General features: G+C 43.4%; 1 protein-coding gene across 3 annotated transcripts in view; it reads left to right on the top strand.

Moving 5' to 3' along the window:
* The window catches only part of ST8SIA5 (ST8 alpha-N-acetyl-neuraminide alpha-2,8-sialyltransferase 5), a 68,585-nt gene that overhangs the window by 5,592 nt on the left and 40,754 nt on the right, over positions 1-22,239 (top strand). Inside the window, exon 2 of one of the 3 annotated variants that reach the window (XM_077816206.1) lies at positions 20,619-20,726. The exons of the other annotated variants lie outside the window; for them this stretch is intronic. Coding sequence (XP_077672332.1) covers positions 20,619-20,726 — 108 coding nt within the window. The remainder of the gene's footprint in view (positions 1-20,618; positions 20,727-22,239) is intronic. 3 annotated transcript variants of the gene reach the window in all.

The following is a 22,239-nucleotide window of genomic DNA, read 5'->3' as shown; positions in this document are numbered from 1 at the left end:
AATGTAGCTGACTTGTTGTCTGCTACATTTATCTTCCGCTGGCATAGAATCCATTAGATGCCAGCCCTCTACTGTCCTGACTCCTTCACGGAGTGGGGCTCAAATGCAGAAGAGAATTTGGCCCTCTGAATTACATGCAGGTAACTAGAATAATGTTTAAAGTTTATTAAAGAACTTAACTGAAGTTTTCCATTGAGGCTCTCACTAGAAACACATATAACAATTCTCAAACAACCATATGGTGAGCAAGAAACAGTAAATCTTCCCATTCAGAGTATATGCACTAAAGTATTTAAAGGCTTTCTGCATTCTAAGTTAGCATAAAATCTCACCTACATGTATATACTGGCACCTAGTACTTAAAAAAAATCTCACTCTTAAAATGAAAGATTACACCAATATTGGCACGTCCCTAGCATCTTGCATTCACGGACTGCAACCTAGACATCAGTTACCTACTTCTCACAACACCCACACGAGAGAGTTATCAGCTTCTGTGCCGACTGGGAAAGTGAAGCAGAGAAATGGATTGACTTGCCTGAGGTCACTGAATTTGTCAGATCTCATGACTTTCAGTCCTGTGCTCTGTCCACTAGAGAACTTTCCCACCCAAAACGGAAATATTTTCTTGGTGAAATGAAGTACCAGCTAAGGTCCTACATCACTGACGCATGGCAAATTACCTATCAGAGTGTGAAACAAAGTTTTGCTATTGGTCTGGGTTTTCTTAGGAGCAGAAGGACATTGGAGATTGAAGGAGACAACAAAGCCTCAAACCCTGGTCAGTTTCTCACTTTATGTTAAGCATTTCTGTCCCAAAGTCTATTGTTTTTAAGGACAAGTCTAGCCAAAAAAGTTAGGTCAACCCAGCTGTGTCACTCAGGGGTGTGAAAAATCCACACCCCGTGAGTGCAGTAGTTAACCTAACCCTTGGTGTAGACAGAGATAGGTTGACAGAAGAATTCTTCCAGCAACCTACCTATCACCTTTCTGGGACATGAATTAACTACAGTGATGGGAGAACCCCTCCCGTCACTGTTGTGAGTGTCTACACTGAAATGCTAGAGCAACGTAGCTGCTGCCGCACTGTTGTACGTCTACGTTTCACCATTACAGAAGAACGGCCATACTGGGTCAGACCAAAGATCTATCTAGCGCAGTATCCTGTCTTCCGACAGTGGCCAATGCCAGGTGCCCCAGAGGCAGAGGTGAAAGTAAGCCGGTATGCACTGGTATGGTGAAAGCAAGAGCCAGTACGCCGTAACGGGGCAGCCGGCTTCCCCAGGGGGCAATTTAAAGGGCCTGGGGCTCCCAGCAGCGGCTGGAGCCTGAGGCCCTTTAAATTGCTGTCAGAGCCCTGCTGCTGGAGCCCTGGGGTAATGGCAGCGGGGCTCCGGGGGCTATTTAAAGGGCTGGGGCTCCCGCTGCCTCTACGGCCCCGGCCCTTTAAATAGCCTCCGGAGTCCCGCTGCTACTCCAGGGCTCTGGGGGGCTATTTAAAGGGCCAAGGGCGGTAGAAGCAGAGGAATCCTGGGCCTTTTAAATAGCCCCCGGAGCCCTGCTGCCAGAGCCCTGGGGTAGCAGCGGCAGCCCGGGGCTCTAGCAGTGGTTTAAAGGGCCTGGGGTAGCGGCGGCCGAGCCCTGGGCCCTTTAAACTGCTGCTGGAGCCCCCGGCTGCTGTTGCTACCCTGGTTTGGGAAGGGGAGGGCTCTTACCGGTACAGGGTGGGCCGGGGCTGGCTTTGACCCCCCATCCTTCCCCTTCCACCTGAGACCCCGCCCCTTCCGGGGGCCAGAGACGGCCCCAACCCAGCCCTGTACTGGTAAGTCCCTATTTCTTCTTTCACCCCTGCCCAGAGGGAATGAACAGAAGAGGTAATCATCAAGTGATCCAACCCCTGTTGCCCATTCCCAGCTTCTGGCAAACAGAGGCTAGGGACACCATCCCTGCCCATCCTGGCGAATAACCATTGATGGACCTATCCTCCATGAATGTTTTGAACCCTGCTGTAGTCTTGGCCTTTACAACATTCTCTGGCAAGGAGTTCCACAGGTTGACTGTGCGTTGTGTGAAGAAATACTTCCTTTGGCTTGTTTCAAACCCGCTGCCTATTAATTAGGTGACCCCTAGTTCTTGTGTTATGAGGAGTAAATAACTCTTCCTTATTTACTTTCTACACACCAGCCCTGATTTTATAGACCTCTATCGTATCCCCTGAAAAGTCCCAGTCTTATTAATCTCTCCTCATATGGAAGCTGTTCAATACCTCTAATCATTTTTGTTGCCCTTTTCCAATTCCAATATATCTTTTTTGAGATGGGGTTAGCAGATCTGCACGCTGTAATAAAGATGTGGGGATACCATGGATTTATATAGGGCTGTAGCAGTGTATGCACACCCCGGCCCAAAAAGGGCCACCTTTAAGTCTGCTTGTCTGTCTCTGACCTCTCCACCCCGGGGTCTAAGGACCAGCATAAAGTTAATAGTCCCAGTGCCTTGGGCACCGTGGCCTACTAGCCAGCGTCAATAGCGCGGCCCTTTGGTGAAGGGCAGCATGGCCTCGTAGCCAGGACCCAAGGGGCCACCAGCAAGGGTCGCTGGTGACCCAGGTAGGGGGTTCCGGGCCCACCCGACTCCATTGGGCCCCGACCTAGGGCCCTGGCAGCGGTGGAGCGGTCTGTCACTGGCACAGCGCTGAGCTTACCTGGGTGGGAGATACCACTCCATCACCCTCCCTGGGTCACTTCCTACTGTTGTTTGTGGTGTGGCAGTCCATGAGGCTTTGGGGTCTCCTGGCTCCGCAGCACTGGTCACTTCCTGGGGCTCTGTTGCTCGCAGGGGTCCAAGCTGACCCTTGGGGCCTCTGATCTCCACAGGCAGAGGCCGTAGCGGCCGCCAGTCCTCAGCAGGAGCTTCCAGCACAGATCCTTCCCCTCCGGCATCCAGCCCCAAATGATCTGGGCTTCCTCCCTGTATACTGCTGCAGCATCTGGAGCAAGCCCAGTCTGGCCTAGGGGGCAGGACTTCTGCTGTCCATAATGTGGGCTTAACCCCGTCTTGGCTAGTGCGGGGTATGCACACCCTGTCACAAGCGGCAAAATGATATTTTCTGTCGTATTATCGATCCCTTTCCTAATGATTCCCAACATAGCCTAACTCTTTACTCCTCTTTAAAATTGGTTATACCAGTTGCTGCTACTGCTGCGTTTCATATCTTATTGAGCACACGAGCACTCTGCACTCCTCTCTCACTCTCCACTGGTTATTCATTATCACTAATAGGAGCCATGTACACATCAGCACAATACAGTGCTGAATATAAAGGGATTCTGTGGGTCTTGTCCACACTAAACATATCAGGGCAGGTCCCAAGCTGGTGTAAATCAGTTTAGCTTCATTGACTTCAGTGGAACTCCCCTGATTCACACCAGCAGAGGATATGGCCCATTACCCTAAAATGGCTCATCATTGCAGCTCCACCTGTGATAACAGTAAGAGCACCAAACACTGTCATACTGAATGCCAGCAGCTGGTCTTCACTAACATCACTGCTAGTACAGGTGATAACAGTGGGAAATTCTAGGAAGACGAGTCCCGAGTAGGCACCGGTTAGCGTTCAATGCTCCTTTTGCTTACACAGATGAAATTGTCCAACAGTTTAGGAAGGTGATTCATCCGATGAAGTGAGCTGTAGCTCATGAAAGCTTATGCTCAAATAAATTGGTTAGTCTCTAAGGTGCCACAAGTCCTCCTGTTCTTTTTGCGAATACAGACTAACACGGCTGCTACTCTGAAACCTGTCATTATGGGAAACTTATGTTGAGTGCTTATATTGAATAAAGAAAAGGAGGACTTGTGGCACCTTAGAGACTAACCAATTTATTTGAGCATAAGCTTTCGTGAGCTACAGCTCACTTCTGTAGCTCACGAAAGCTTATGCTCAAATAAATTTGTTAGTCTCTAAGGTGCCGCAAGTATTCCTTTTCTTTTTGCGGATACAGACTAACACGGCTGCTACTCTGAAACCTATATTGAATAAAAGATCCAAACTCTTTAGATGTTACACAAACTTGCTCTGTGACACTACTTGTAAAGCTTTTCTTCCCCCTCGTCCATCTGTCTGTCCTCTTGATCACTGTGAATTTTTCACAGCTGTGAACATTCTGAGCTTGTGCCTGTGTACACCACTCCAAAGTTAAGGGGTCAGATCAACAACTAGTGTAAACTAGGGTACAACCATTAACTTCAAAGAAACAACAGCAATTTGCACTAGGTGGGGATCAGCCACTGGAGCTACACAGATTTACACTGTTGATAACAAGTATCAGAGGGGTAGCCGGGTTAATCTGGATCTGTAAAAGCGGCAAAGAATCCTGTGGCATCTTATAGACTAACAGACGTATTGGAGCATAAGCTTTCGTGGGTGAATACCCAACGAAATGCATCCGACGAAGTGGGTATTCACCCACGAAAGCTTATGCTCCAATACGTCTGTTAGTCTGTAAATTGCCACAGGACTCTTTACTGCTGATAACATGATTCAAGGTAGTGGCGATGCAATGTATGCTCAATCTTCTGTCTTTAAACAGCCATCATTTTCATTATTTCAACCCCCAGATCTTCAGCGAAGTCAGAAGCACTTATCCTAGTTCACAGCTCCATGAAAAGTATGAAGTGCTTTAGTCTGTAATGGATTAAGTAATGTTTGTAAAGTGCTTTGCAGATGCAATGCGCTAAGGAAGGGTTAAGTACTAAGTTTTTTAAAACACAGCTTGAGTTATCTGAGCTTAAAGAAAGTATCTGAACAATTTCTGACGGATGGAAAACTTAGTTTTTGATGCTTAAATAATGCAGTAACTTGGAGACCTTTAATACTTGACTGAACAAAGCACTGGAGAAAATATAGTAAGTGGGAACTAATCTTGTGCTTCAAGGGGTCTAATTTTGGTGAATAATAGCCTAACAGATTGTCATGCAACTTGGAAAACAAACACTTTTGGGCAGAGAACAAACATAGGAAACTCCAGCACATTTGCGCTGAAGGTTGAGGAATAATTTGTACTTATGAAACTTGTGGGATAGTAATACTTAACCACTCTTCTAAATTGCTTTGAGAACCTTGGGTGAAAGTTGCTATATAAGTAAAAAGTATTATTGAAAAGAGTTATTCTTCTTTTACGATCATCCTGTAGTAAATGATTTTGTATGATTGGTTACTAAAAATGGCACCTTTCCTTTTGAAAGTTATACCGGTAAGTAGCTGTAAACAGGGGTGTAGAATATAAGTGATAACTCAATTTTAATGAGCTGCAGCAGTACCGTACTCTCTGCCAGTGGGATGTTAGTTACTTCATTATTTAAAAATAGTTTAGTGAACTCCAATTGGTTACAAACAGTGGACAGTCCTATGACTGTGTTCCAAGCGCTCAAATACCGTAGTGAAGAGCACAGTGCAAGAAGCAAAGTTGAACAGGGTAGAATATGGCAGGTGGGCTGTGGAACTGCCTCAAAACTTCCTGAGGGCATTCCCCATACCTTTTTTCATTCGTGCTTCTTCCTTCCTGCACCAAATAAAGGGAGAGACATCACAAGTTTTTGAGTCATGCGTTAAAACTCTGCAGAAATTTGCAAATATTCACAGCTCTTTTGTCGCCTGCAACTTAATTTTTACTGTGAAAATGTCACAAAGCAAAAATCCTAACCCTGCTAACTAGTGGCTGGGTACAGTGCGAGAATCATTTCTTGTGACTCACCAGTTCCTATTTGCTTTTAAAAAGGAGATAAAAGCAGAATGACAACGATGCTTTTCAGAGCTGTGTCTGTCTTAGGGTGCAATCCTGCTCCCACTGAAGTCAATGGCAAAATTCTCTCTGGCTGTACTGGGACGAGGGCCAGTCTTCCGATCCTTCTTCTGTTCAGTGTACTGTAGTGGTTGGCTGTTGACTTACTTTATTCATAGCCTTATTATCTTAAACAGCTCATTGCCGAACTGAATAACCACACACAGTACCTATCCATGATCCTTAGAGTAATTTCAATTTTGGGTCTCATTCTTTGCACTGGTGACTCCAGCATTGTAACACCAGCACATTTTGATACCCTGAGGCAGGCTCATACCTTCAGCATATTAAGTAATATAGTGAACAAATTAAAACCAAGTTCTGTTCCTTATGATACTCCAGTAGTCCCCTGCTTTCTGCATTAACTGCTTCTGCTATTGGTATCAAGGCCAATCCTTTGATCACTCAAATAGCTCCTCTTCAATATTTTACTTTAAAAATATGCCAGGCCCTTCATTTTTGGTTTTTATTTTATTTTTAAATTTCTAGGGGATTTATCAGTGATTATTTTAAAATAAAAAAAAAACAGTGAAAATTGGTGTAAAAAATTAAGTGCGCCTTTTTCTGGGTAGATATCAGGGTTAATATTGGGGAACATCAGGACAGAAACAAAGCTATAAATAGAGGAAAGTAAGAGAATATACACACGCTTGTGTATCTTCCACTACATTGCCTTACTTTAACAGACAGACTCACATTTACACTTGGCCCTGGCCTATGCTACAGAGTTAGGTTGACGCAAGGCAGCTTATGTTGACCTAGCTCTGTAATTGTCTATACTAATATTTCGCTCCCGCTGATGTAACTCACCAGCTATCCTGACTTAACACCACCTCCAGAAGCGGGGTTAGAGTCAATGTTGATGTAGTTAGGTTGATGCAGTGTCAGTGTAGACACTTTTCAGAGTAACAGCTGTGTTAGTCTGTCTTTGCAAAAAGAAAAGGAGTACTTGTGGCACCTTAGAGACTAACCAATTTATTTGAGCATGAGCTTTCATGAGCTACAGCTCACTTCATCGGATGCATACCATGGAAACTGCAGTAGACATTATATACACACAGAGACCATGAAACAATACCCCCTCCCACCCCACTGTCCTGCTGGTAATAGCTTATCTAAAGTGATCATCAAGTTGGGCCATTTCCAACACAAATCCAGGTTTTCTCACCCTCCGTGCCCCCCCCCCCGCCCCCCCACAAACTCACTCTCCTGCTGGTAATAGCCCATCCAAAGTGACCACCGTCTTCGCAATGTGTATGATAATCAAGGTGGGCCATTTCCTGCACAAATCCAGGTTCTCTCACTCTCTCACCTCCCTCCAAAAACCACACACACAAACTCACTCTCCTGCTGGTAACAGCTTATCAAAAGTGACCACTCTCCCTACAATGTGCATGATAATCAAGGTGGGCCATTTCCAGCACAAATCCAGGTTTTCTCACCCCCCCACCCGCATACACACACAAACTCACTCTCCTGCTGGTAATAGCTTATCTAAAGTGATCATTAAGTTGGGCCATTTCAGCACAGTCCTGACAGTTCAATTGGTGCAAGTGCTCCTGGTGAGAATGCATACTGCCGACACAAGGAACAAAGCATAGACACGGACAAGCAATGGAATTACTGCAGCAGTCAACTTAATTTTGTAGTGTAGACATGCTCTGGACTAATTTATTATTAACATAAATACATCTGCCTAGTGTAATGTATTTTCTCAACATAATCATATTTTCATGTGCTTGAGTGGTCCAAAATTCAGGTGAAAATCTTTAAAAAACAAATAGTAGCTTTTGTAAAACTTGGGATTTTTTTGGTTTAAAAAAACCCCCTGAAAATGAAGGGCCTTATAAATATGGGACAAATTCTACCCATTCTCTGTTGTTTGCATGCAAACCTGGCTGAAGTCAGTTGGAGTTGCATGCATGTAACTGATGGCAGAGTGGTGCTGCTGTATTGCAAACCCCAAGCAATCAAAAACTGTGAGCTAGACCCTCCCAAAATCACGAAATTGGCTTAAAATGAAATTTTTAAAAAGGACATCCATTTTCATTTGTCTTCTATTTTTGAACCTTTAGCTGGAAGTTGTCTACCCCCAGGGAATGTGGACAGGGTCAAAATTCAATCTTAACTGCATTTGCAAAAGTGGAGGATCCACTTACCATGTCCTGATCCTTGTGATGGAGCAGCTGCCATTCGGTCCCTCCCCGTTCTGCTCCTTTATCACTATTCTCTCTCTATCCCCCATCCCTGCACCCGGCAGCGTTCATCACTACTCATATTCTGCCTTCTTGTTCCGACGCAGTCTCCTGCCCATCACCCTCTCCCTGCATTCACTGCATGTTCATTTTTGAATGTGTGGGGTTGCCAATGTTAACCAGTGTTGCCAACTCTTCTGGGTTTTTTTTTCATGAGTCTCACTGTATTTGGCGTTTTTCTTAAAGCCCCAGTCCTTGGAGTCACGTGATTATGCAGAAATCGCAGCTTTCATTGAAAAAAGGGAGTTGCTACTTCTAATGGTTGCAGAAAAAGTTTGAAAACACGAACGCTGTGCTCAGACACCGGCTGGTAATGAAAACGAACCCACAGCTATTATTTTCAAAAATCTCTTGATCTTTAGGCCAATCTCTTAATTTTGAGGCACCCTGATTCGTGATTTTTGAATACTAGGAATTGACAATACTGTGGATGCGTGTAGGCCCAGATCCTAATTGAAATCAATGCAAGTTAGGCACCTAAATTCCTTTTGAGGATCTGGGCCATACTGCCCATTGGAATAGCAATCTCCAATTGGGGGGAGGGATAGCTCAGTGGTTTGAGCACTGGCCTGCTAAACCCAGGTTGTGAGTTCAATCCTTGAGGGGACCATTTAGGGATCTGGGGCAAAAATTGGGGATTGGTCCTGCTTTGAGCAGGGGGTTGGACTAGATGACCTCCTGAGGTCCCTTCTAACCCTGATATTCTATGATGACAGGAGTATTTGCCTTTCTCTCAGTCAAGTCAAGTGACTAGGAACTGGCCCTAAAGTTAATGCCCCTGTCACATGACAGGGGTCAGTAATCACAGGTTACAGTTACAGATATTCTCAGCGCACCAGCATCTTACTTTTCTTCTTGACCTGATTTTATTTTCCTGATCATCTTTATACTGTGTTAACTCCAGTCAGGGATCTACCCAGTCCTAATGTGTGTGTAAAGCTTTGTAATTTTTACTTCAGTTGTGGCTCAATCTTACCCTTGATTGCTTTTTGCATTGCCTTTTTTATTTCCTATTTTCTAGTGTATTTATTGCTCAGTAGCCCATAGAACCCCTATGCATGCTGTGGACTTAATGTCCTGTTTCCCCAGCATGTCCTTACCCTCTGTTGCTTTAAACCATTCCAGTTCATTCAGCCTTTCCCTCACCCCTCTGTAATGTTCTGCCCTGACATTCACTGTCCCTACACTGTCTCCTTTTAAGTTTCACTTTAGTCCTAATTATTCCTTGTGGATGAAACTGTAAAAGTCAAGCCCTGTCTACGCTGTTTGGACACTGCAGGTCTCGTGGCACATAAGAACATAAGAATGGCCCTGCTGGGTCAGACCAAAGGTTCATCTAGCCCAGTATCCTGTCTTCCAGCAGTGGCCAGTGCTATGTGCCCCAGAGAGAATCAACAGAAGAGGTAATCATCAAGTGATCCATCCCTTGTCACCCATTCCCAGCTTCTGGAAACAGAGGCTAGGGACACCATTCCTGCCCATCCTGGCTAATAGCCATTGATGGACCTATCCTCCATGAACTTATCTAGTTCATTTTTGAACCCTGTTATGGTCTTGGCCTTCACAACATCCTCTGGCAAGGAATTCCACAGGTTGCCTGTGCGTTGTGTGAAGAAATATTTCCTTTTATTTGTTTTAAACCTGCTGCATATTAATTTCATTTGGTGACCCCTAGTTCTTGTGTTATGAGAAGTAGTAAACAGCATTTCCTTATCTACTTTCTCTACACCAGTCATGATTTTATAGACCTCTATCATATCTCCCCTTAGCGTCTCTTTTCCAAGCTGAAAAGTCCCAGTCTTATTAATCTCTCCTCATACAGAAGCCATTCTATACCCCTAATAATTTTTGTTGCCCTTTTCTGAACCTTTTCCAATTCCAACATATTTTTTTTGAGATGGAGGGACCACATCTGCACAGAGTATTCAAGATGTGGGCGTACCATGGATTTATATAGAGGCAACATGATATTTTCTGTCCTATTATCTAACTCTTTTTTAACTATTCCCAGCATTCTGTTCACTTTTTTGACTGCCGCTGCACACTGAGTGGATGATTTCAGAGAACTATCCACAGTGACTCCAAGATCTCTTTCTTGAGCGGTAACAGCTAATTTAGACTCCTTCATTTTATATGTATAGTTGGGGTATGCTTTCCAAGACTTTGCATTTATCAACACTAAATTTCATCTACCATTTTGTTGCCTAGTCACCCAGTTTTGAGAGATCTTTTTGTAGCTCTTCACAGCCTGTCTGGGTCTTAACTATCTTTAGTAATTTTGTATCATCTGCAGATTTTGCCACCTCACTGTTTACCTGCTTTTCCAGATCAGTTATGAACGTTGAATAGGACTGGTCCCAGAACAGACCCCTGGGGACACCACTATTTACCTCTCTCCATTCTGAAAACTGACTATTTATACCTACCCTTTGTTTCCTATCTTTAAGCAAATGGGATGTCACACAAAGCAAACTTGCCCCGTATGGAAAGCAAACCTTGATCTCGGCTCTCCTCCCAACCCTCTTACCTTGTTGTTGTCTCTCTTGTCTCATGTCCTCACTTCTGTTTTGTATTTTTTACCATACTATCCCCCTCATCTAGCAAACTCCCTTTCTCTCCCGCTTCAGTCCACCTCTTCAAGCAATTCCTCCTCCCTCATTTATTTCAATAGTTTTTTCTTTAGCCCTTATCTGCACAGTATTCGAGCAGCCCAGAGTCATTCATGGGTGTATCCTTACAGCACCCCTGTGAACTAGGCAGGTATTCTTCTTATTTTACAGATGTGGGATTGAGGTCAGAGAGATTGACCACCTGACTTGTCTAAGGTCACATGGGAAATCTGTTAATGAGCCAGGAATACACATTGCACTTTCAAAGGGCATACTATGTGTGACGGATTGGACCCCCCTTCCGGGGTGTCACCTGATGTGCTGGGGTCTCACTGAGCCCACCCTTTCCACGAGCCTGGGTTTCCTCACCCTGTTCATAGAATCATAGAATCATAGAATCATAGAATATCAGGGTTGGAAGGGACCCCTGAAGGTCATCTAGTCCAACCCCCTGCTCGAAGCAGGACCAATTCCCAGTTAAATCATCCACTGTTCCACTGTGCCAGGCCCTCAAGCCTTCTCCAGCACACACACACATGTAGGGACACACCCAGCTGCAAATGGACACAGAGACACTGAGATCAGCTCTGTGTGGGAGGAATCAGCTCGGGGATTGCCCAGAACTCATGTGAACATCTCCTTTGGGGTATAAACCCAAAATAATATTGTCTTGCGCAGTATAGAAAGATCTGCACAGTGCATGCTCATTAAAATTCACCCTCTCCCTCAATGTGGAGAGAGATATGCACAGCTTTTTGCCCCCTTTCCCCCCCGATATGAATCACACAAACTGGGTTTTGAAATAAACAAGAAATAAGTTTCTTAACTATAAAAGGTAAAATTTTAAGTGATTATAAGGGATAGCAAACAGAACAAAGCAGATTACTGAGCAAATAAAACAAAACATTAAAACTAAGCTTAATACACTCAAGAAAATAATTTCTCACCCTAAATGTTGTTTTAGACAGGTTGCAGAGTTTCTGTAGCTTAGAGTTCCAGCTATTTCTCTTTACAGATTGGACCCTTGTCTCAGCATGGACTCAGCCCCTGCCTTTCCTTTCAGGTGTTTTTAGCAATCTTCCTTCTTGGATGGGGAGGCAATGGAAAAGACTCCTGTTTGCCTTACTCCCCAGCCTTAAATAGAATTTACATAAGGTGGGAACCCTTTGTTTCCAGTGGAAAAATACCAGCAGCGTTCAAGGTGGTACTCCATACCATGGGACATCCCTTAGACGACCCTGCAGTGTCAAAGCAACATCCTAGGAAGTTTTTCAGGATGGTGGGAGATTAGAATCTCCAAAGTTCTATTGTCCTTCTTAAATGGCTCATTCAGGCTGATTGCCTACTGTGGGTGGGTGTTCCCCCAAATACACACACAATTGTAATTGTTACAAAGTCAATACTCCTAACCTCAGATACAGAAATGATACATGTATACAAATTGGATAATTCATATTCACTAGATCATTACCTTTTCAATGATACCTCACATGAGCCATCTTGCATAAAAATATTAATTATGCCATATTCGTATCATAACAATATTTCTATTAAGAATATGGGGTGTAATGTCACATTATGAACATTAATTAAAGAATCTTCAACCCTCCTCCCAGCAGGGTAGGTTTTATGATCCCAATTTTAGGTTTGGGGAAACTGAGGTACAGAGTGATGAAGTGACTTTCCTAAGGCTACAAAGTGAATCTGTGGCACAGCTGGTGTTAGAAAGGCAGAGCTCTCTGGCTTCCACTCCCAGTGTCTGACTACTAGATAATTCTGCCTCAGGTAAGGACTTGAGATAGAAGATAAGCAGGTAAAAGATAAGCAAGGAATGAGAGTAAGAGAATGGAGAGAGAGAAAGAGTGAAGACAGTGAAGAGAGAAAGAGACAGGAAGACATTGGGAGAAGTGTGAAACACACTGATTTCTCCTCCTGTCAGGGATAAAGTTCCTCTTACTGGGGGGTGGGATTATCTTCTAACTTCAGTGTTACCCTTCGCCAGACCATGTGTGGGATCAGCAGACTTAGGTTTCAGGTTTGCTTACAGGCATTAAATGACATTGGGTTCAGTCCATTGATGCTTGCCTTTGAGTTTATTCACCCTCTCTAGGGTAACTGCAGTACAACAGATAATGGGGATGTCAGCCTGACAAATCATGGTAAATACCCCTCATCCTGAGAAGAAACAAGTGAGCTGGAGGTTTCTTGGGACTGGTTGACATTAGAGGTGTTTGGGGTCTTCTAGTCTCCCCCTGACTAGTTTGCATGGAGCCTTCATTGCTATTCCGACCTTCTTGGAAATGAATGCTGAGCTTTCAGATGGTTAATCAGTTCTTCATTTGTTTGTCCTGATCTGCCCCATGACACTCCGATGACAAAGAGGTAATTATTTAGACTGTGATCAGTAGTGGGCAGATCAGTGCAGGAGCTGCACGAATGATTAAGACCATCCTTCTGTTTAGGGCAAGGATGGGGCCATCAGGGACCAGGTGAAGCCCTTCAGAATCTTCTCTCTTGTTTGAGCTGAACTTTAACCAGATATCTTGCATCCATATTGTACCTTCAGAGCTGCCCTGAGATGGAACCTCTGTAATCTGATGAGATGATTATATGGATCCTAAATTCCTTATCTTAGTTCATTCACTTGCTTGGTCTTGCTCATGTAATATTTCAGAAACCCATGATTATTTGACCTCTCCTGCTACTAAAACCTCAGTTCAGGCAGTAGTGGTTTCTTATTTGGATTTTCGCAAGGGGCTTTTTGCTAGGCTGCCTGCTGCTTTCTGACACCACCCTTGACAGGCCCTCCAGAATTATGCAGCCTGATTAATTTTCTGTTTTCCCATTATTTTCACATTACTTCAGTGTTCATTCAACCACACACTAGCTCAATCCTTGTAGCTACTGATTAAGGCCAAAACATTGCTATTGACATTTACTGGCCTGAAAACTTCAAGTCTTCTTTGTTTAAGGGAGCTGACTTGTGAGTACTTTCTAGTGCAAGTCTGTAAAACTCAGTCTGTCGAGAGGGACATACTCCATGGTGAATTGTTGTCTGTGAGTTGGCCTCTAAATTAGGATCATGCACTTCCTTCCATCCACAGTAGAACTTCCTCTGATATCAAGGAGGGATTTTTCACAAAGATCAAGGGCAAGATATGGCATTTATGTAGTAACGAAGGTCTTAATTATCATTGTTATTTGTTCGAGATTTTTATTGTTATGTTCAGCATCAAGCAGTGGGAAAATATGCTAATTTAAGGGGGAGACGATATTTTATAATCATAAAGCCATCATTTGCAGCCACAAAAAAAGCGCAGACATATCTTGGGAGGCTGTTTTTGAATATTTGATTCTCTGTCCCAATTACATATTAGGCCACTATTTCTGCCTCCACTTTCCCTTCCTTCCCCATCCTCTTTTCTTGTTTCTTTTCTTCTTCTTGTTTCTTTCTTCCTTCTCCCGCACTCACCCCATTGCATTTCTTCCTCTGGCAACTTTCAATTCCAGAGGCTTATCTTACCTTTTCCTCACTCCAGCCACTAAGATGATAAGCAACAAAATCGTTAATGCTGACTTTTTAAGTGTTGTTGTTAGGCTTTTGAATTAATACCCCAATGAGATAGATTGGTGGGGTGGTTTGCACATCTCAGAGCCATTGTTTCAAGCTGTCTGCAGATTCAGGCAGAAAGCGCTGCATCAATTTACATTTTGGTCTTGTCTATATGGACAGTTAGTGTGCAGCAAGCCAGGGTATAAATCTACAGTGCAATAGCTTACCATGAGCTAACTAGCGGTGTGGACCTTGCTACCTCACACTAAAAGTTCCGTAGCACACTTTGATCTATTCCCATTTCAAACAGCAGTGGATCAAAGTGCACTACGGAACTTTTAGTGCATGGTAGCATGGTCCACACCACCGACTGGTGCATGGTAAGCTAGTACACCGTAGATTTACATCCCAGTTTGCTTAGTGTTAATTCTCCATCTAGAGACAAACCCTTAGTTCATGTTTTCAAGGTTTTCTTCACAACCACAAGGAACTTTTAAAAACTTCTTAAAAACTAAAGCTGAGATTCTGAAGCATTGGCCTCACTCTGCTCTTTTTGAAGTCAAAGGTAAAACTCCTACTGATTTTGATAGGAGCAGAGTTAGGCCAAGGCAGAGAGCTTTTGAAAAATCTCACCCTTAGTTTTCCTTGCAATTTGTTGTTTATGCAAGTTGCCTTACTCATAAGAATAGTTCTATTATGAAATATAGAGTTATAATAGAACTCCAGAAAATACATTACAAAGGCATGGACCCGATCCTGCATACCCGTATTCCTCCTTGCAAGTAGTCCTAGGATTGCTGTAATGTATCTTCTTGAGTGGTAGTGTAGCTCTATATGTCGTTAAATTCTTGAATGGTTCCATGTGTCACTCCCTCCTTAGTGAGGGATCCTGACACCTACCTTGACACTTTTTCTCTCCTTAAACTTAGCTCACAACCTTGTGGCTTGTCCTTACCATGAAGAGAGAACACATTCATAACCAGACCCTTAGTTGCACTCCTTAGGTATGTGTGTATCTTAATTAGATCTCTTCTCTGCCATTTCAGGCTAAGCATGTGAAGCCTTTCCTCATAAGATATACATACCTTCCATTCCCTTGCTGATCTCCTCTTGGATCTTTTCCAAAATATGAATGCCGTGCTTTAAACTTCATGCCTCAATTGCTGCATGGTGTATTCCAAATGAGGCCTGAGAAGAGGGTATTATAGCATGGAATTATCATTTCCTTTATGAACAGATCCTCCTGTCTGAGCATTTGAGCATTTCTTCTGCTTTTCTCCGAGAAGTTATGTGCTGTGTAGAGATGCACGAGAGGGCAGAATTTTGCTTCACATTTTTAAAGTGTTTTTCAATGATCTGAAATCCATCTGTCTGAATTTTAGCTATGGCACAGGAAGGGTCATGTATAAGGGACACACTGATACGAATTATACGTCGAGATGAGCGACCTTCTACTTCAGCTTGCAAATGTTTATGTGAATCTGAACTTGCCAAATGGAGCCTAAATCCAAATGTCAACTCAGCTCTATGAAAGCACTGGGACTATTTGTCTCACTATTACTCCATCTTCTTGTTCACTACTGCCTTCATTAATTCAAAATAACTTTGTAGAGGATATACAATCAGACACATTTGACATTGGTTTAAATTTAAATCAAAACTCTTTAAAGCTATAAAGCGCAGTCACCAATCTGCTGGACTGAGGAACTTGGAAGAGAATAACAAGTATTTATTCCAACAGGCACAAAATCTAAAGTAGTCAGCAGGAGTGAAAGCTTTCTCATGCCTGCTTTACCCTAACATGCCACACAGAAATATGCACATTGCCTTTCTCAGAAAGTTCTGTTTGCAGAATGGAAACCAGATGGGAGATGGTCCAAGCTCCTGAGCACATATCCGAATCTGGAAGTGGGCTCTTACACCTGTGCAGGTTTCCCTTGACTTCCATGATTCTCCACTTGGGAATAAAGGGACACGTTAATGGGTTTTGTTGCAGGAGTGGGGCTCAAGAAAGCAACTTTTTTTTTCATTGGATCGTCTCTCTTTTAATGTGCTACATGGAGGAATTAGAATGATCCCTTTTGATTCCAGGGTGCTTTGGTGGAGAGAGAGCAGAATGGATGGATCACATTTTATATACTGGTTTTCCAGTGACAGAGGATGTGGAAAAAGCTAATGTACTCAATGCTTTTTTTGCCTCTGTTTTCACTAACAAGGTCAGCTCCCAGACTGCTACGCTGCGCATCACAAAATGGGGAAGAGATGGCCAGCCCTCTGTGGAGATAGAGGTGGTTAGGGACTATTTAGAAAAGCTGGACGTGCACAAGTCCATGGGGCCGGACGAGTTGCATCCGAGAGTGCTAAAGGAATTGGCGGCTGAGATTGCAGAGCCATTGGCCATTATCTTTGAAAACTCGTGGCGAACCGGGGAAGTCCCGGATGACTGGAAAAAGGCTAATGTAGTGCCAATCTTTAAAAAAGGGAAGAAGGAGGATCCTGGGAACTACAGGCCAGTCAGCCTCACCTCAGTCCCTGGAAAAATCATGGAGCAGGTCCTCAAAGAATCAATCTTGAAGTACTTGCATGAAAGGAAAGTGATCAGGAACAGCCAGCATGGATTCACCAAGGGAAGGTCATGCCTGACTAATCTAATCGCCTTTTATCATGAGATTACTGGTTCTGTGGATGAAGGGAAAGCAGTGGATGTATTGTTTCTTGACTTTAGCAAAGCTTTTGACACGGTCTCCCACAGTATTCTTGTCAGCAAGTTAAGGAAGTATGGGCTGGATGAATGCACTATAGGGTGGGTAGAAAGCTGGCTAGATTGTCGGGCTCAACGGGTAGTGATCAATGGCTCCATGTCTAGTTGGCAGCCGGTGTCAAGTGGAGTGCCCCAGGGGTCGGTCCTGGGGCCGGTTTTGTTCAATATCTTCATAAATGATCTGGAGGATGGTGTGGATTGCACTCTCAGCAAATTTGCGGACGATACTAAACTGGGAGGAGTGGTAGATACGCTGGAGGGGAGGGATAGGATACAGAAGGACCTAGACAAATTGGAGGATTGGGCCAAAAGAAATCTGATGAGGTTCAATAAGGATAAGTGCAGGGTCCTGCACTTAGGACGGAAGAATCCAATGCACCGCTACAGACTAGGGACCGAATGGCTAGGCAGCAGTTCTGCGGAAAAGGACCTAGGGGTGACAGTGGACGAGAAGCTGGATATGAGTCAGCAGTGTGCCCTTGTTGCCAAGAAGGCCAATGGCATTTTGGGATGTATACGTAGGGGCATAGCGAGCAGATCAAGGGACGTGATCGTCCCCCTCTATTCGACATTGGTGAGGCCTCATCTGGAGTACTGTGTCCAGTTTTGGGCCCCACACTACAAGAAGGATGTGGATAAATTGGAGAGAGTCCAGCGAAGGGCAACAAAAATGATTAGGGGTCTAGAACACATGACTTATGAGGAGAGGCTGAGGGAGCTGGGATTGTTTAGCCTGCAGAAGAGAAGAATGAGGGGGGATTTGATAGCTGCTTTCAACTACCTGAAAGGGGGTTCCAAAGAGGATGGCTCTAGACTGTTCTCAATGGTAGCAGATGACAGAACGAGGAGTAATGGCCTCAAGTTGCAGTGGGGGAGGTTTAGATTGGATATTAGGAAAAACTTTTTCACTAAGAGGGTGGTGAAACACTGGAATGCGTTGCCTAGGGAGGTGGTGGAATCTCCTTCCTTGGAAGTTTTTAAGGTCAGGCTTGACAAAGCCCTGGCTGGGATGATTTAACTGGGAATTGGTCCTGCTTCGAGCAGGGGGTTGGACTAGATGACCTTCAGGGGTCCCTTCCAACCCTGATATTCTATGATTCTATGATTCCCCTACCAGGCAACTGTCTAAACTGGCCATTTTAGTAGCGCCATCCAAAATGAATGCAAACTCTAAATTTGCTCTACAACCTGGTCTTACTTCATGATAATTCAGCATACACTTTTGCACTGGTTAAATATTTCTGTTTATCTTTGGAAAGTCAATGGGACACATTCAGTTACTTATAGGCCATTGGTCTTTATTCCAAGATGTCTGTAAACAGAGTTATTGTTACAGAGGGAATGACATGTTATCATTTCATAAAGGATTTTGTATTTACATTTTGGCTGTGACTGCCATTACCTGCAGAGCCAACTAGTCTAGGAAAAGTATGGTGTCTAGCACACTGGGCATCTGATCTTGGCTGGTGCCTTTGGACTATAGTGCCAAACAAATTAATAATAATCATTGCAATGGGCCGTGTGATATCTGCATGATGGATACTCAAATTTATCCTTAGTATATTATGAGTATATGACATAATTAGCAGCATGCTGGCAACAGACCCTTTAAATACTATATCAGACTACTATAGTAGTTTCCAACTGGAGTTTTTTGGAAAGCCAAAGCTACATGATAGTCACATGATTCCCAGCAGCCCAACCTCCATTGCGGGCTAGCACACACAATAGATAGGTTGGAGGTGGACTATGGCCATGCAGCTGTGCCCTGCAAGAGGCTCATAATCAAGGTAGGTGGGAGGAGGCTAGTTTGCCATACTAGCCTGCACTAACACAAGTAGGAACCACTGAAACAACACCTACTAGTAGGTCATGTAGCAAACACTTTGTTGCAGATAAAGAGAGGTCACGGTGGAGCTACTCACATGCTGCAAGAACAAGCTTGTGAACATTTGTTTGAACTCCACCTGGCCGTTTGGTTTGACCGTGTTTGTTTCCCTTCTTATTTGCTATTTGCACAAATGGGCTTTTGTTTACACAGATGTTTGGGGGATGGCTGTTCATCTTAACATCACCCACTTTAGCTGGCGAGAAAGAGTATTTGTGGTAGACAAACTCTGGCTATTCACTGTGTGCTATTCATTTTGTGAAATACTGCTACTTTGGCGCACTAGGTATTTAGCAGAAATTAGTGCCAGAGATCTGACTGGGATTTACTAGTGCCTTAGAACACCTATAACAAGATAGAAAGTATGTGCCCGCCCACAGATTTTCCCCATCTGGAACAAGTAAACTGCTATCATATACATTCCTAAATTCCTAGGCCAGAAGGGACAATTGTGATCATCTATCTGACCTCCTGTATGACACAAACCATAGAACTTCCCCAGAATAATCCCCAGGCACATCTTTTAGAAAAACACATACCTGGTGCAAGGCCGGAGAACAACTGGAGTTGTCCTCCTTCTCTGCTTCTGGAAGGAAGAAAACCCTTCATTTACATGTCTCAGGCAGTTCCTTCTTCCTAATTCACTTCCTGTGTAGATAACAGCTGTCAATTGCACTGGTAAAAGGACATAGATGGATCACTTCCTCCTGCTTATCATCAACCAAATAACCCCCCTACATCTAAATGCCTTTAATTTCCTGAGAAATCAGCTGACAACCTGTTCCCTCATTACAACACAGCTCAACTTCTACACTATCCAGCCAGCCCATGCTGGTAAACATGGGAAAACAGTATTGTCACCCCAAGTGTTCAAAAATCATGAGTGAAGCCCACCAAATCATAGGATTGGCTTAAAAATCATGGTTCTTTTTCTTGGATTGCTGGCTTTTGAACCTTTGGGGAGTTCTCGGCTCATGTTCTCAAGCTTTGCTCCAGAACCATGAGGGCCAGAAACCTTTTTTTAAAATGGAAGCTGAGATTCTCACATACGTACGTGGTTCCCAGAGTTGGGGCTTTAAGAAAACTGCCTACTGTCATGATGAGTGTTTACACCAGTTGCAGCAGCAATGGCTCATATTTGTTTATAACACTTCAGTTCTCCAATCAGGGAATGGAAACAATACCATGTGACTTAGGCAAGCAATCAGATGTCATAATGACAGGGAAGGGATTCTCAAACCTTCTTCCAGCCTGGCCCACAAATCAGAGACATCTAAATTCCATCATTTTTAAACCTGTGGGTCCAAATGGAAACTGAGCCAAGTTTCAAAGCTCTTTGCACATACAATCATCTGGTTTCACACACACTGTCTCTCTCTGTATGAAATTACCTACTTGGTCATTGTACACTTATTTTGCATGCATAACCCAGGTGCTTATCTTTGACAATTTGGCCTTTTAATTCCACAGGTTTTTGTTTTGTGTTTAGCAAAATCAGGCTGAGCAGAGTGAAAGCTCCAACCCTAACTATTAACAATAATAAAACAAGAGTCATGGCGCTTGATATTTTAATTTTTTAATTTAACCCCCCTCTCCCTCCTTTTGGTGAATGTCTCATATCTGCTGTATCAAGAAATGGACAACAGAACACATGCTGAAAGAATTAATCAAATGAATGACATGAACTATCAACTGCCTCATTTTCTTATTAGAGGGCTGCAGTTTAGCTGGCAGAGTGGAGAGGAGTTGGCAAATTGGACCGGGACCTTTAATTTCACGGATGATGGAGCAATGAAGAGTAGCAGTGATACAGGCACCAGGTACAAACACACAAGAGAATGACTTTGGAGGGGAGAACTCCAATCGATGTAGATCTCTCTCTGTACAAACTGGGGGCAACAGCATATATAACAGGGGCCAGATTCACCAGGCCACTCTGTGATGCAAAGCATCGAGGGCATACTTGTGAACCTAGCCCTCGATATTTATATAGTTATATATATACATTGTAATTCCCTGTAGTAGAATTGTTAGGGTGCCTAATAGAAAAAAAATCATTCTGCCAAGATGTTACTATTCCCTTTATTTACTCTATTTTGAAAACTCTTTTTTCTTAAAGAAAATCAATTGAAATCCCCAAAAGTTTTACCGTAGAGGTGTTGTTTCAAGTTTTTTGGAAGAAATGCCAGTGCCCTAATCTACTCCCATTGTTTATTAATCGATTGCTAAAAGCAATATATTTATAGTTGGTGGTTAAATGAAACACAGTTTGTATTATAAGGTGATTTAACCAATTTGGGCCCCAACTCTGCTATCAGGTTCACATGGACCAATCCTTGTATCCATGAAGACCCCATTGACAAGGAAAATGATTCACCTGCACAGATCCAGTTGCAGGACTGGGGTCAATACTGAGACTGTCCTCATGAGAATGTGGGTCTGTGTTATTCCCCCCAACCTCAGAGGCTGGTCCCTATAAGAGATTAATGAATCTGTTACTGTTCCCAGCTAGGGGACTTATTTATTTAGCTCAAGCAATATTCTTTACCTATTTACTGCTATTGGTCTTGAGGTCAAATCATGCTGTTGGCCAAATCATGCTGTTATCCAACATGGGGCTGCCCTCAACTCCCACTGACGTCAAAGGGAATTGAGGGTGATGAACATCTTGCAGCATCAGGTACAGTATATAGAAGGTATCGGGGTGGGGTAGCTGTGTTAGTCTGTATCCACAAAAACGACAAGTGTTGTTGGTGGCACCTTAAAGACTAACGGATTTATTTGGGCATAAGCTTTCGTGGATGCAACTGAAGTATATAGAAGGGAAGCTCTTAGAAACACAGTTAAGCGAAAAATGTAATAATAAAAAAAAACAGGTCAGATCTATTTCCTGGGTATAAATACAACACTAGAGTGTCTGGATAAATTAAGCTCTCTGTGTGAAATATCATCATAGAGTATTTCAGTAACCATACCCCACTACAGCTAGGGAGCTGACAGCATTTGAAAGGCAAACGGAAGTACAAAGGCTGGCCTGCCAAAATCATACAGTCGCACTCAACGAAAGTAGCTCTGCAATTCCTGTTAGGGATCCCTGAGCTGTAACGTGATACCATATCAGTTCTACCAGTTGCTCATTCTGTTTAACTAGACAAGGGAGCCTTGTGAAAAGAACCAACATAACTGCATTTTTAGCCCATGGACTGAAATATTTGGTTTACATATTTTTTAATTTCATTTGTTGTATTGATCTTTTTTATATTCTTTGTGTATATATTTACAGTCCACATATGCAAAGTCTTCAGTGTGGGCACTTGGCATAAGAGAAAACAG

The sequence above is a fragment of the Eretmochelys imbricata genome, chromosome 5 (genome assembly GCF_965152235.1).
Source record: "Eretmochelys imbricata isolate rEreImb1 chromosome 5, rEreImb1.hap1, whole genome shotgun sequence".
In the NCBI taxonomy this organism is placed as follows: domain Eukaryota; kingdom Metazoa; phylum Chordata; order Testudines; family Cheloniidae; genus Eretmochelys; species Eretmochelys imbricata.
The sequence above is the reverse complement of the archived record's forward strand: the minus strand, read 5'-3'. Positions and strand labels throughout refer to the sequence as shown.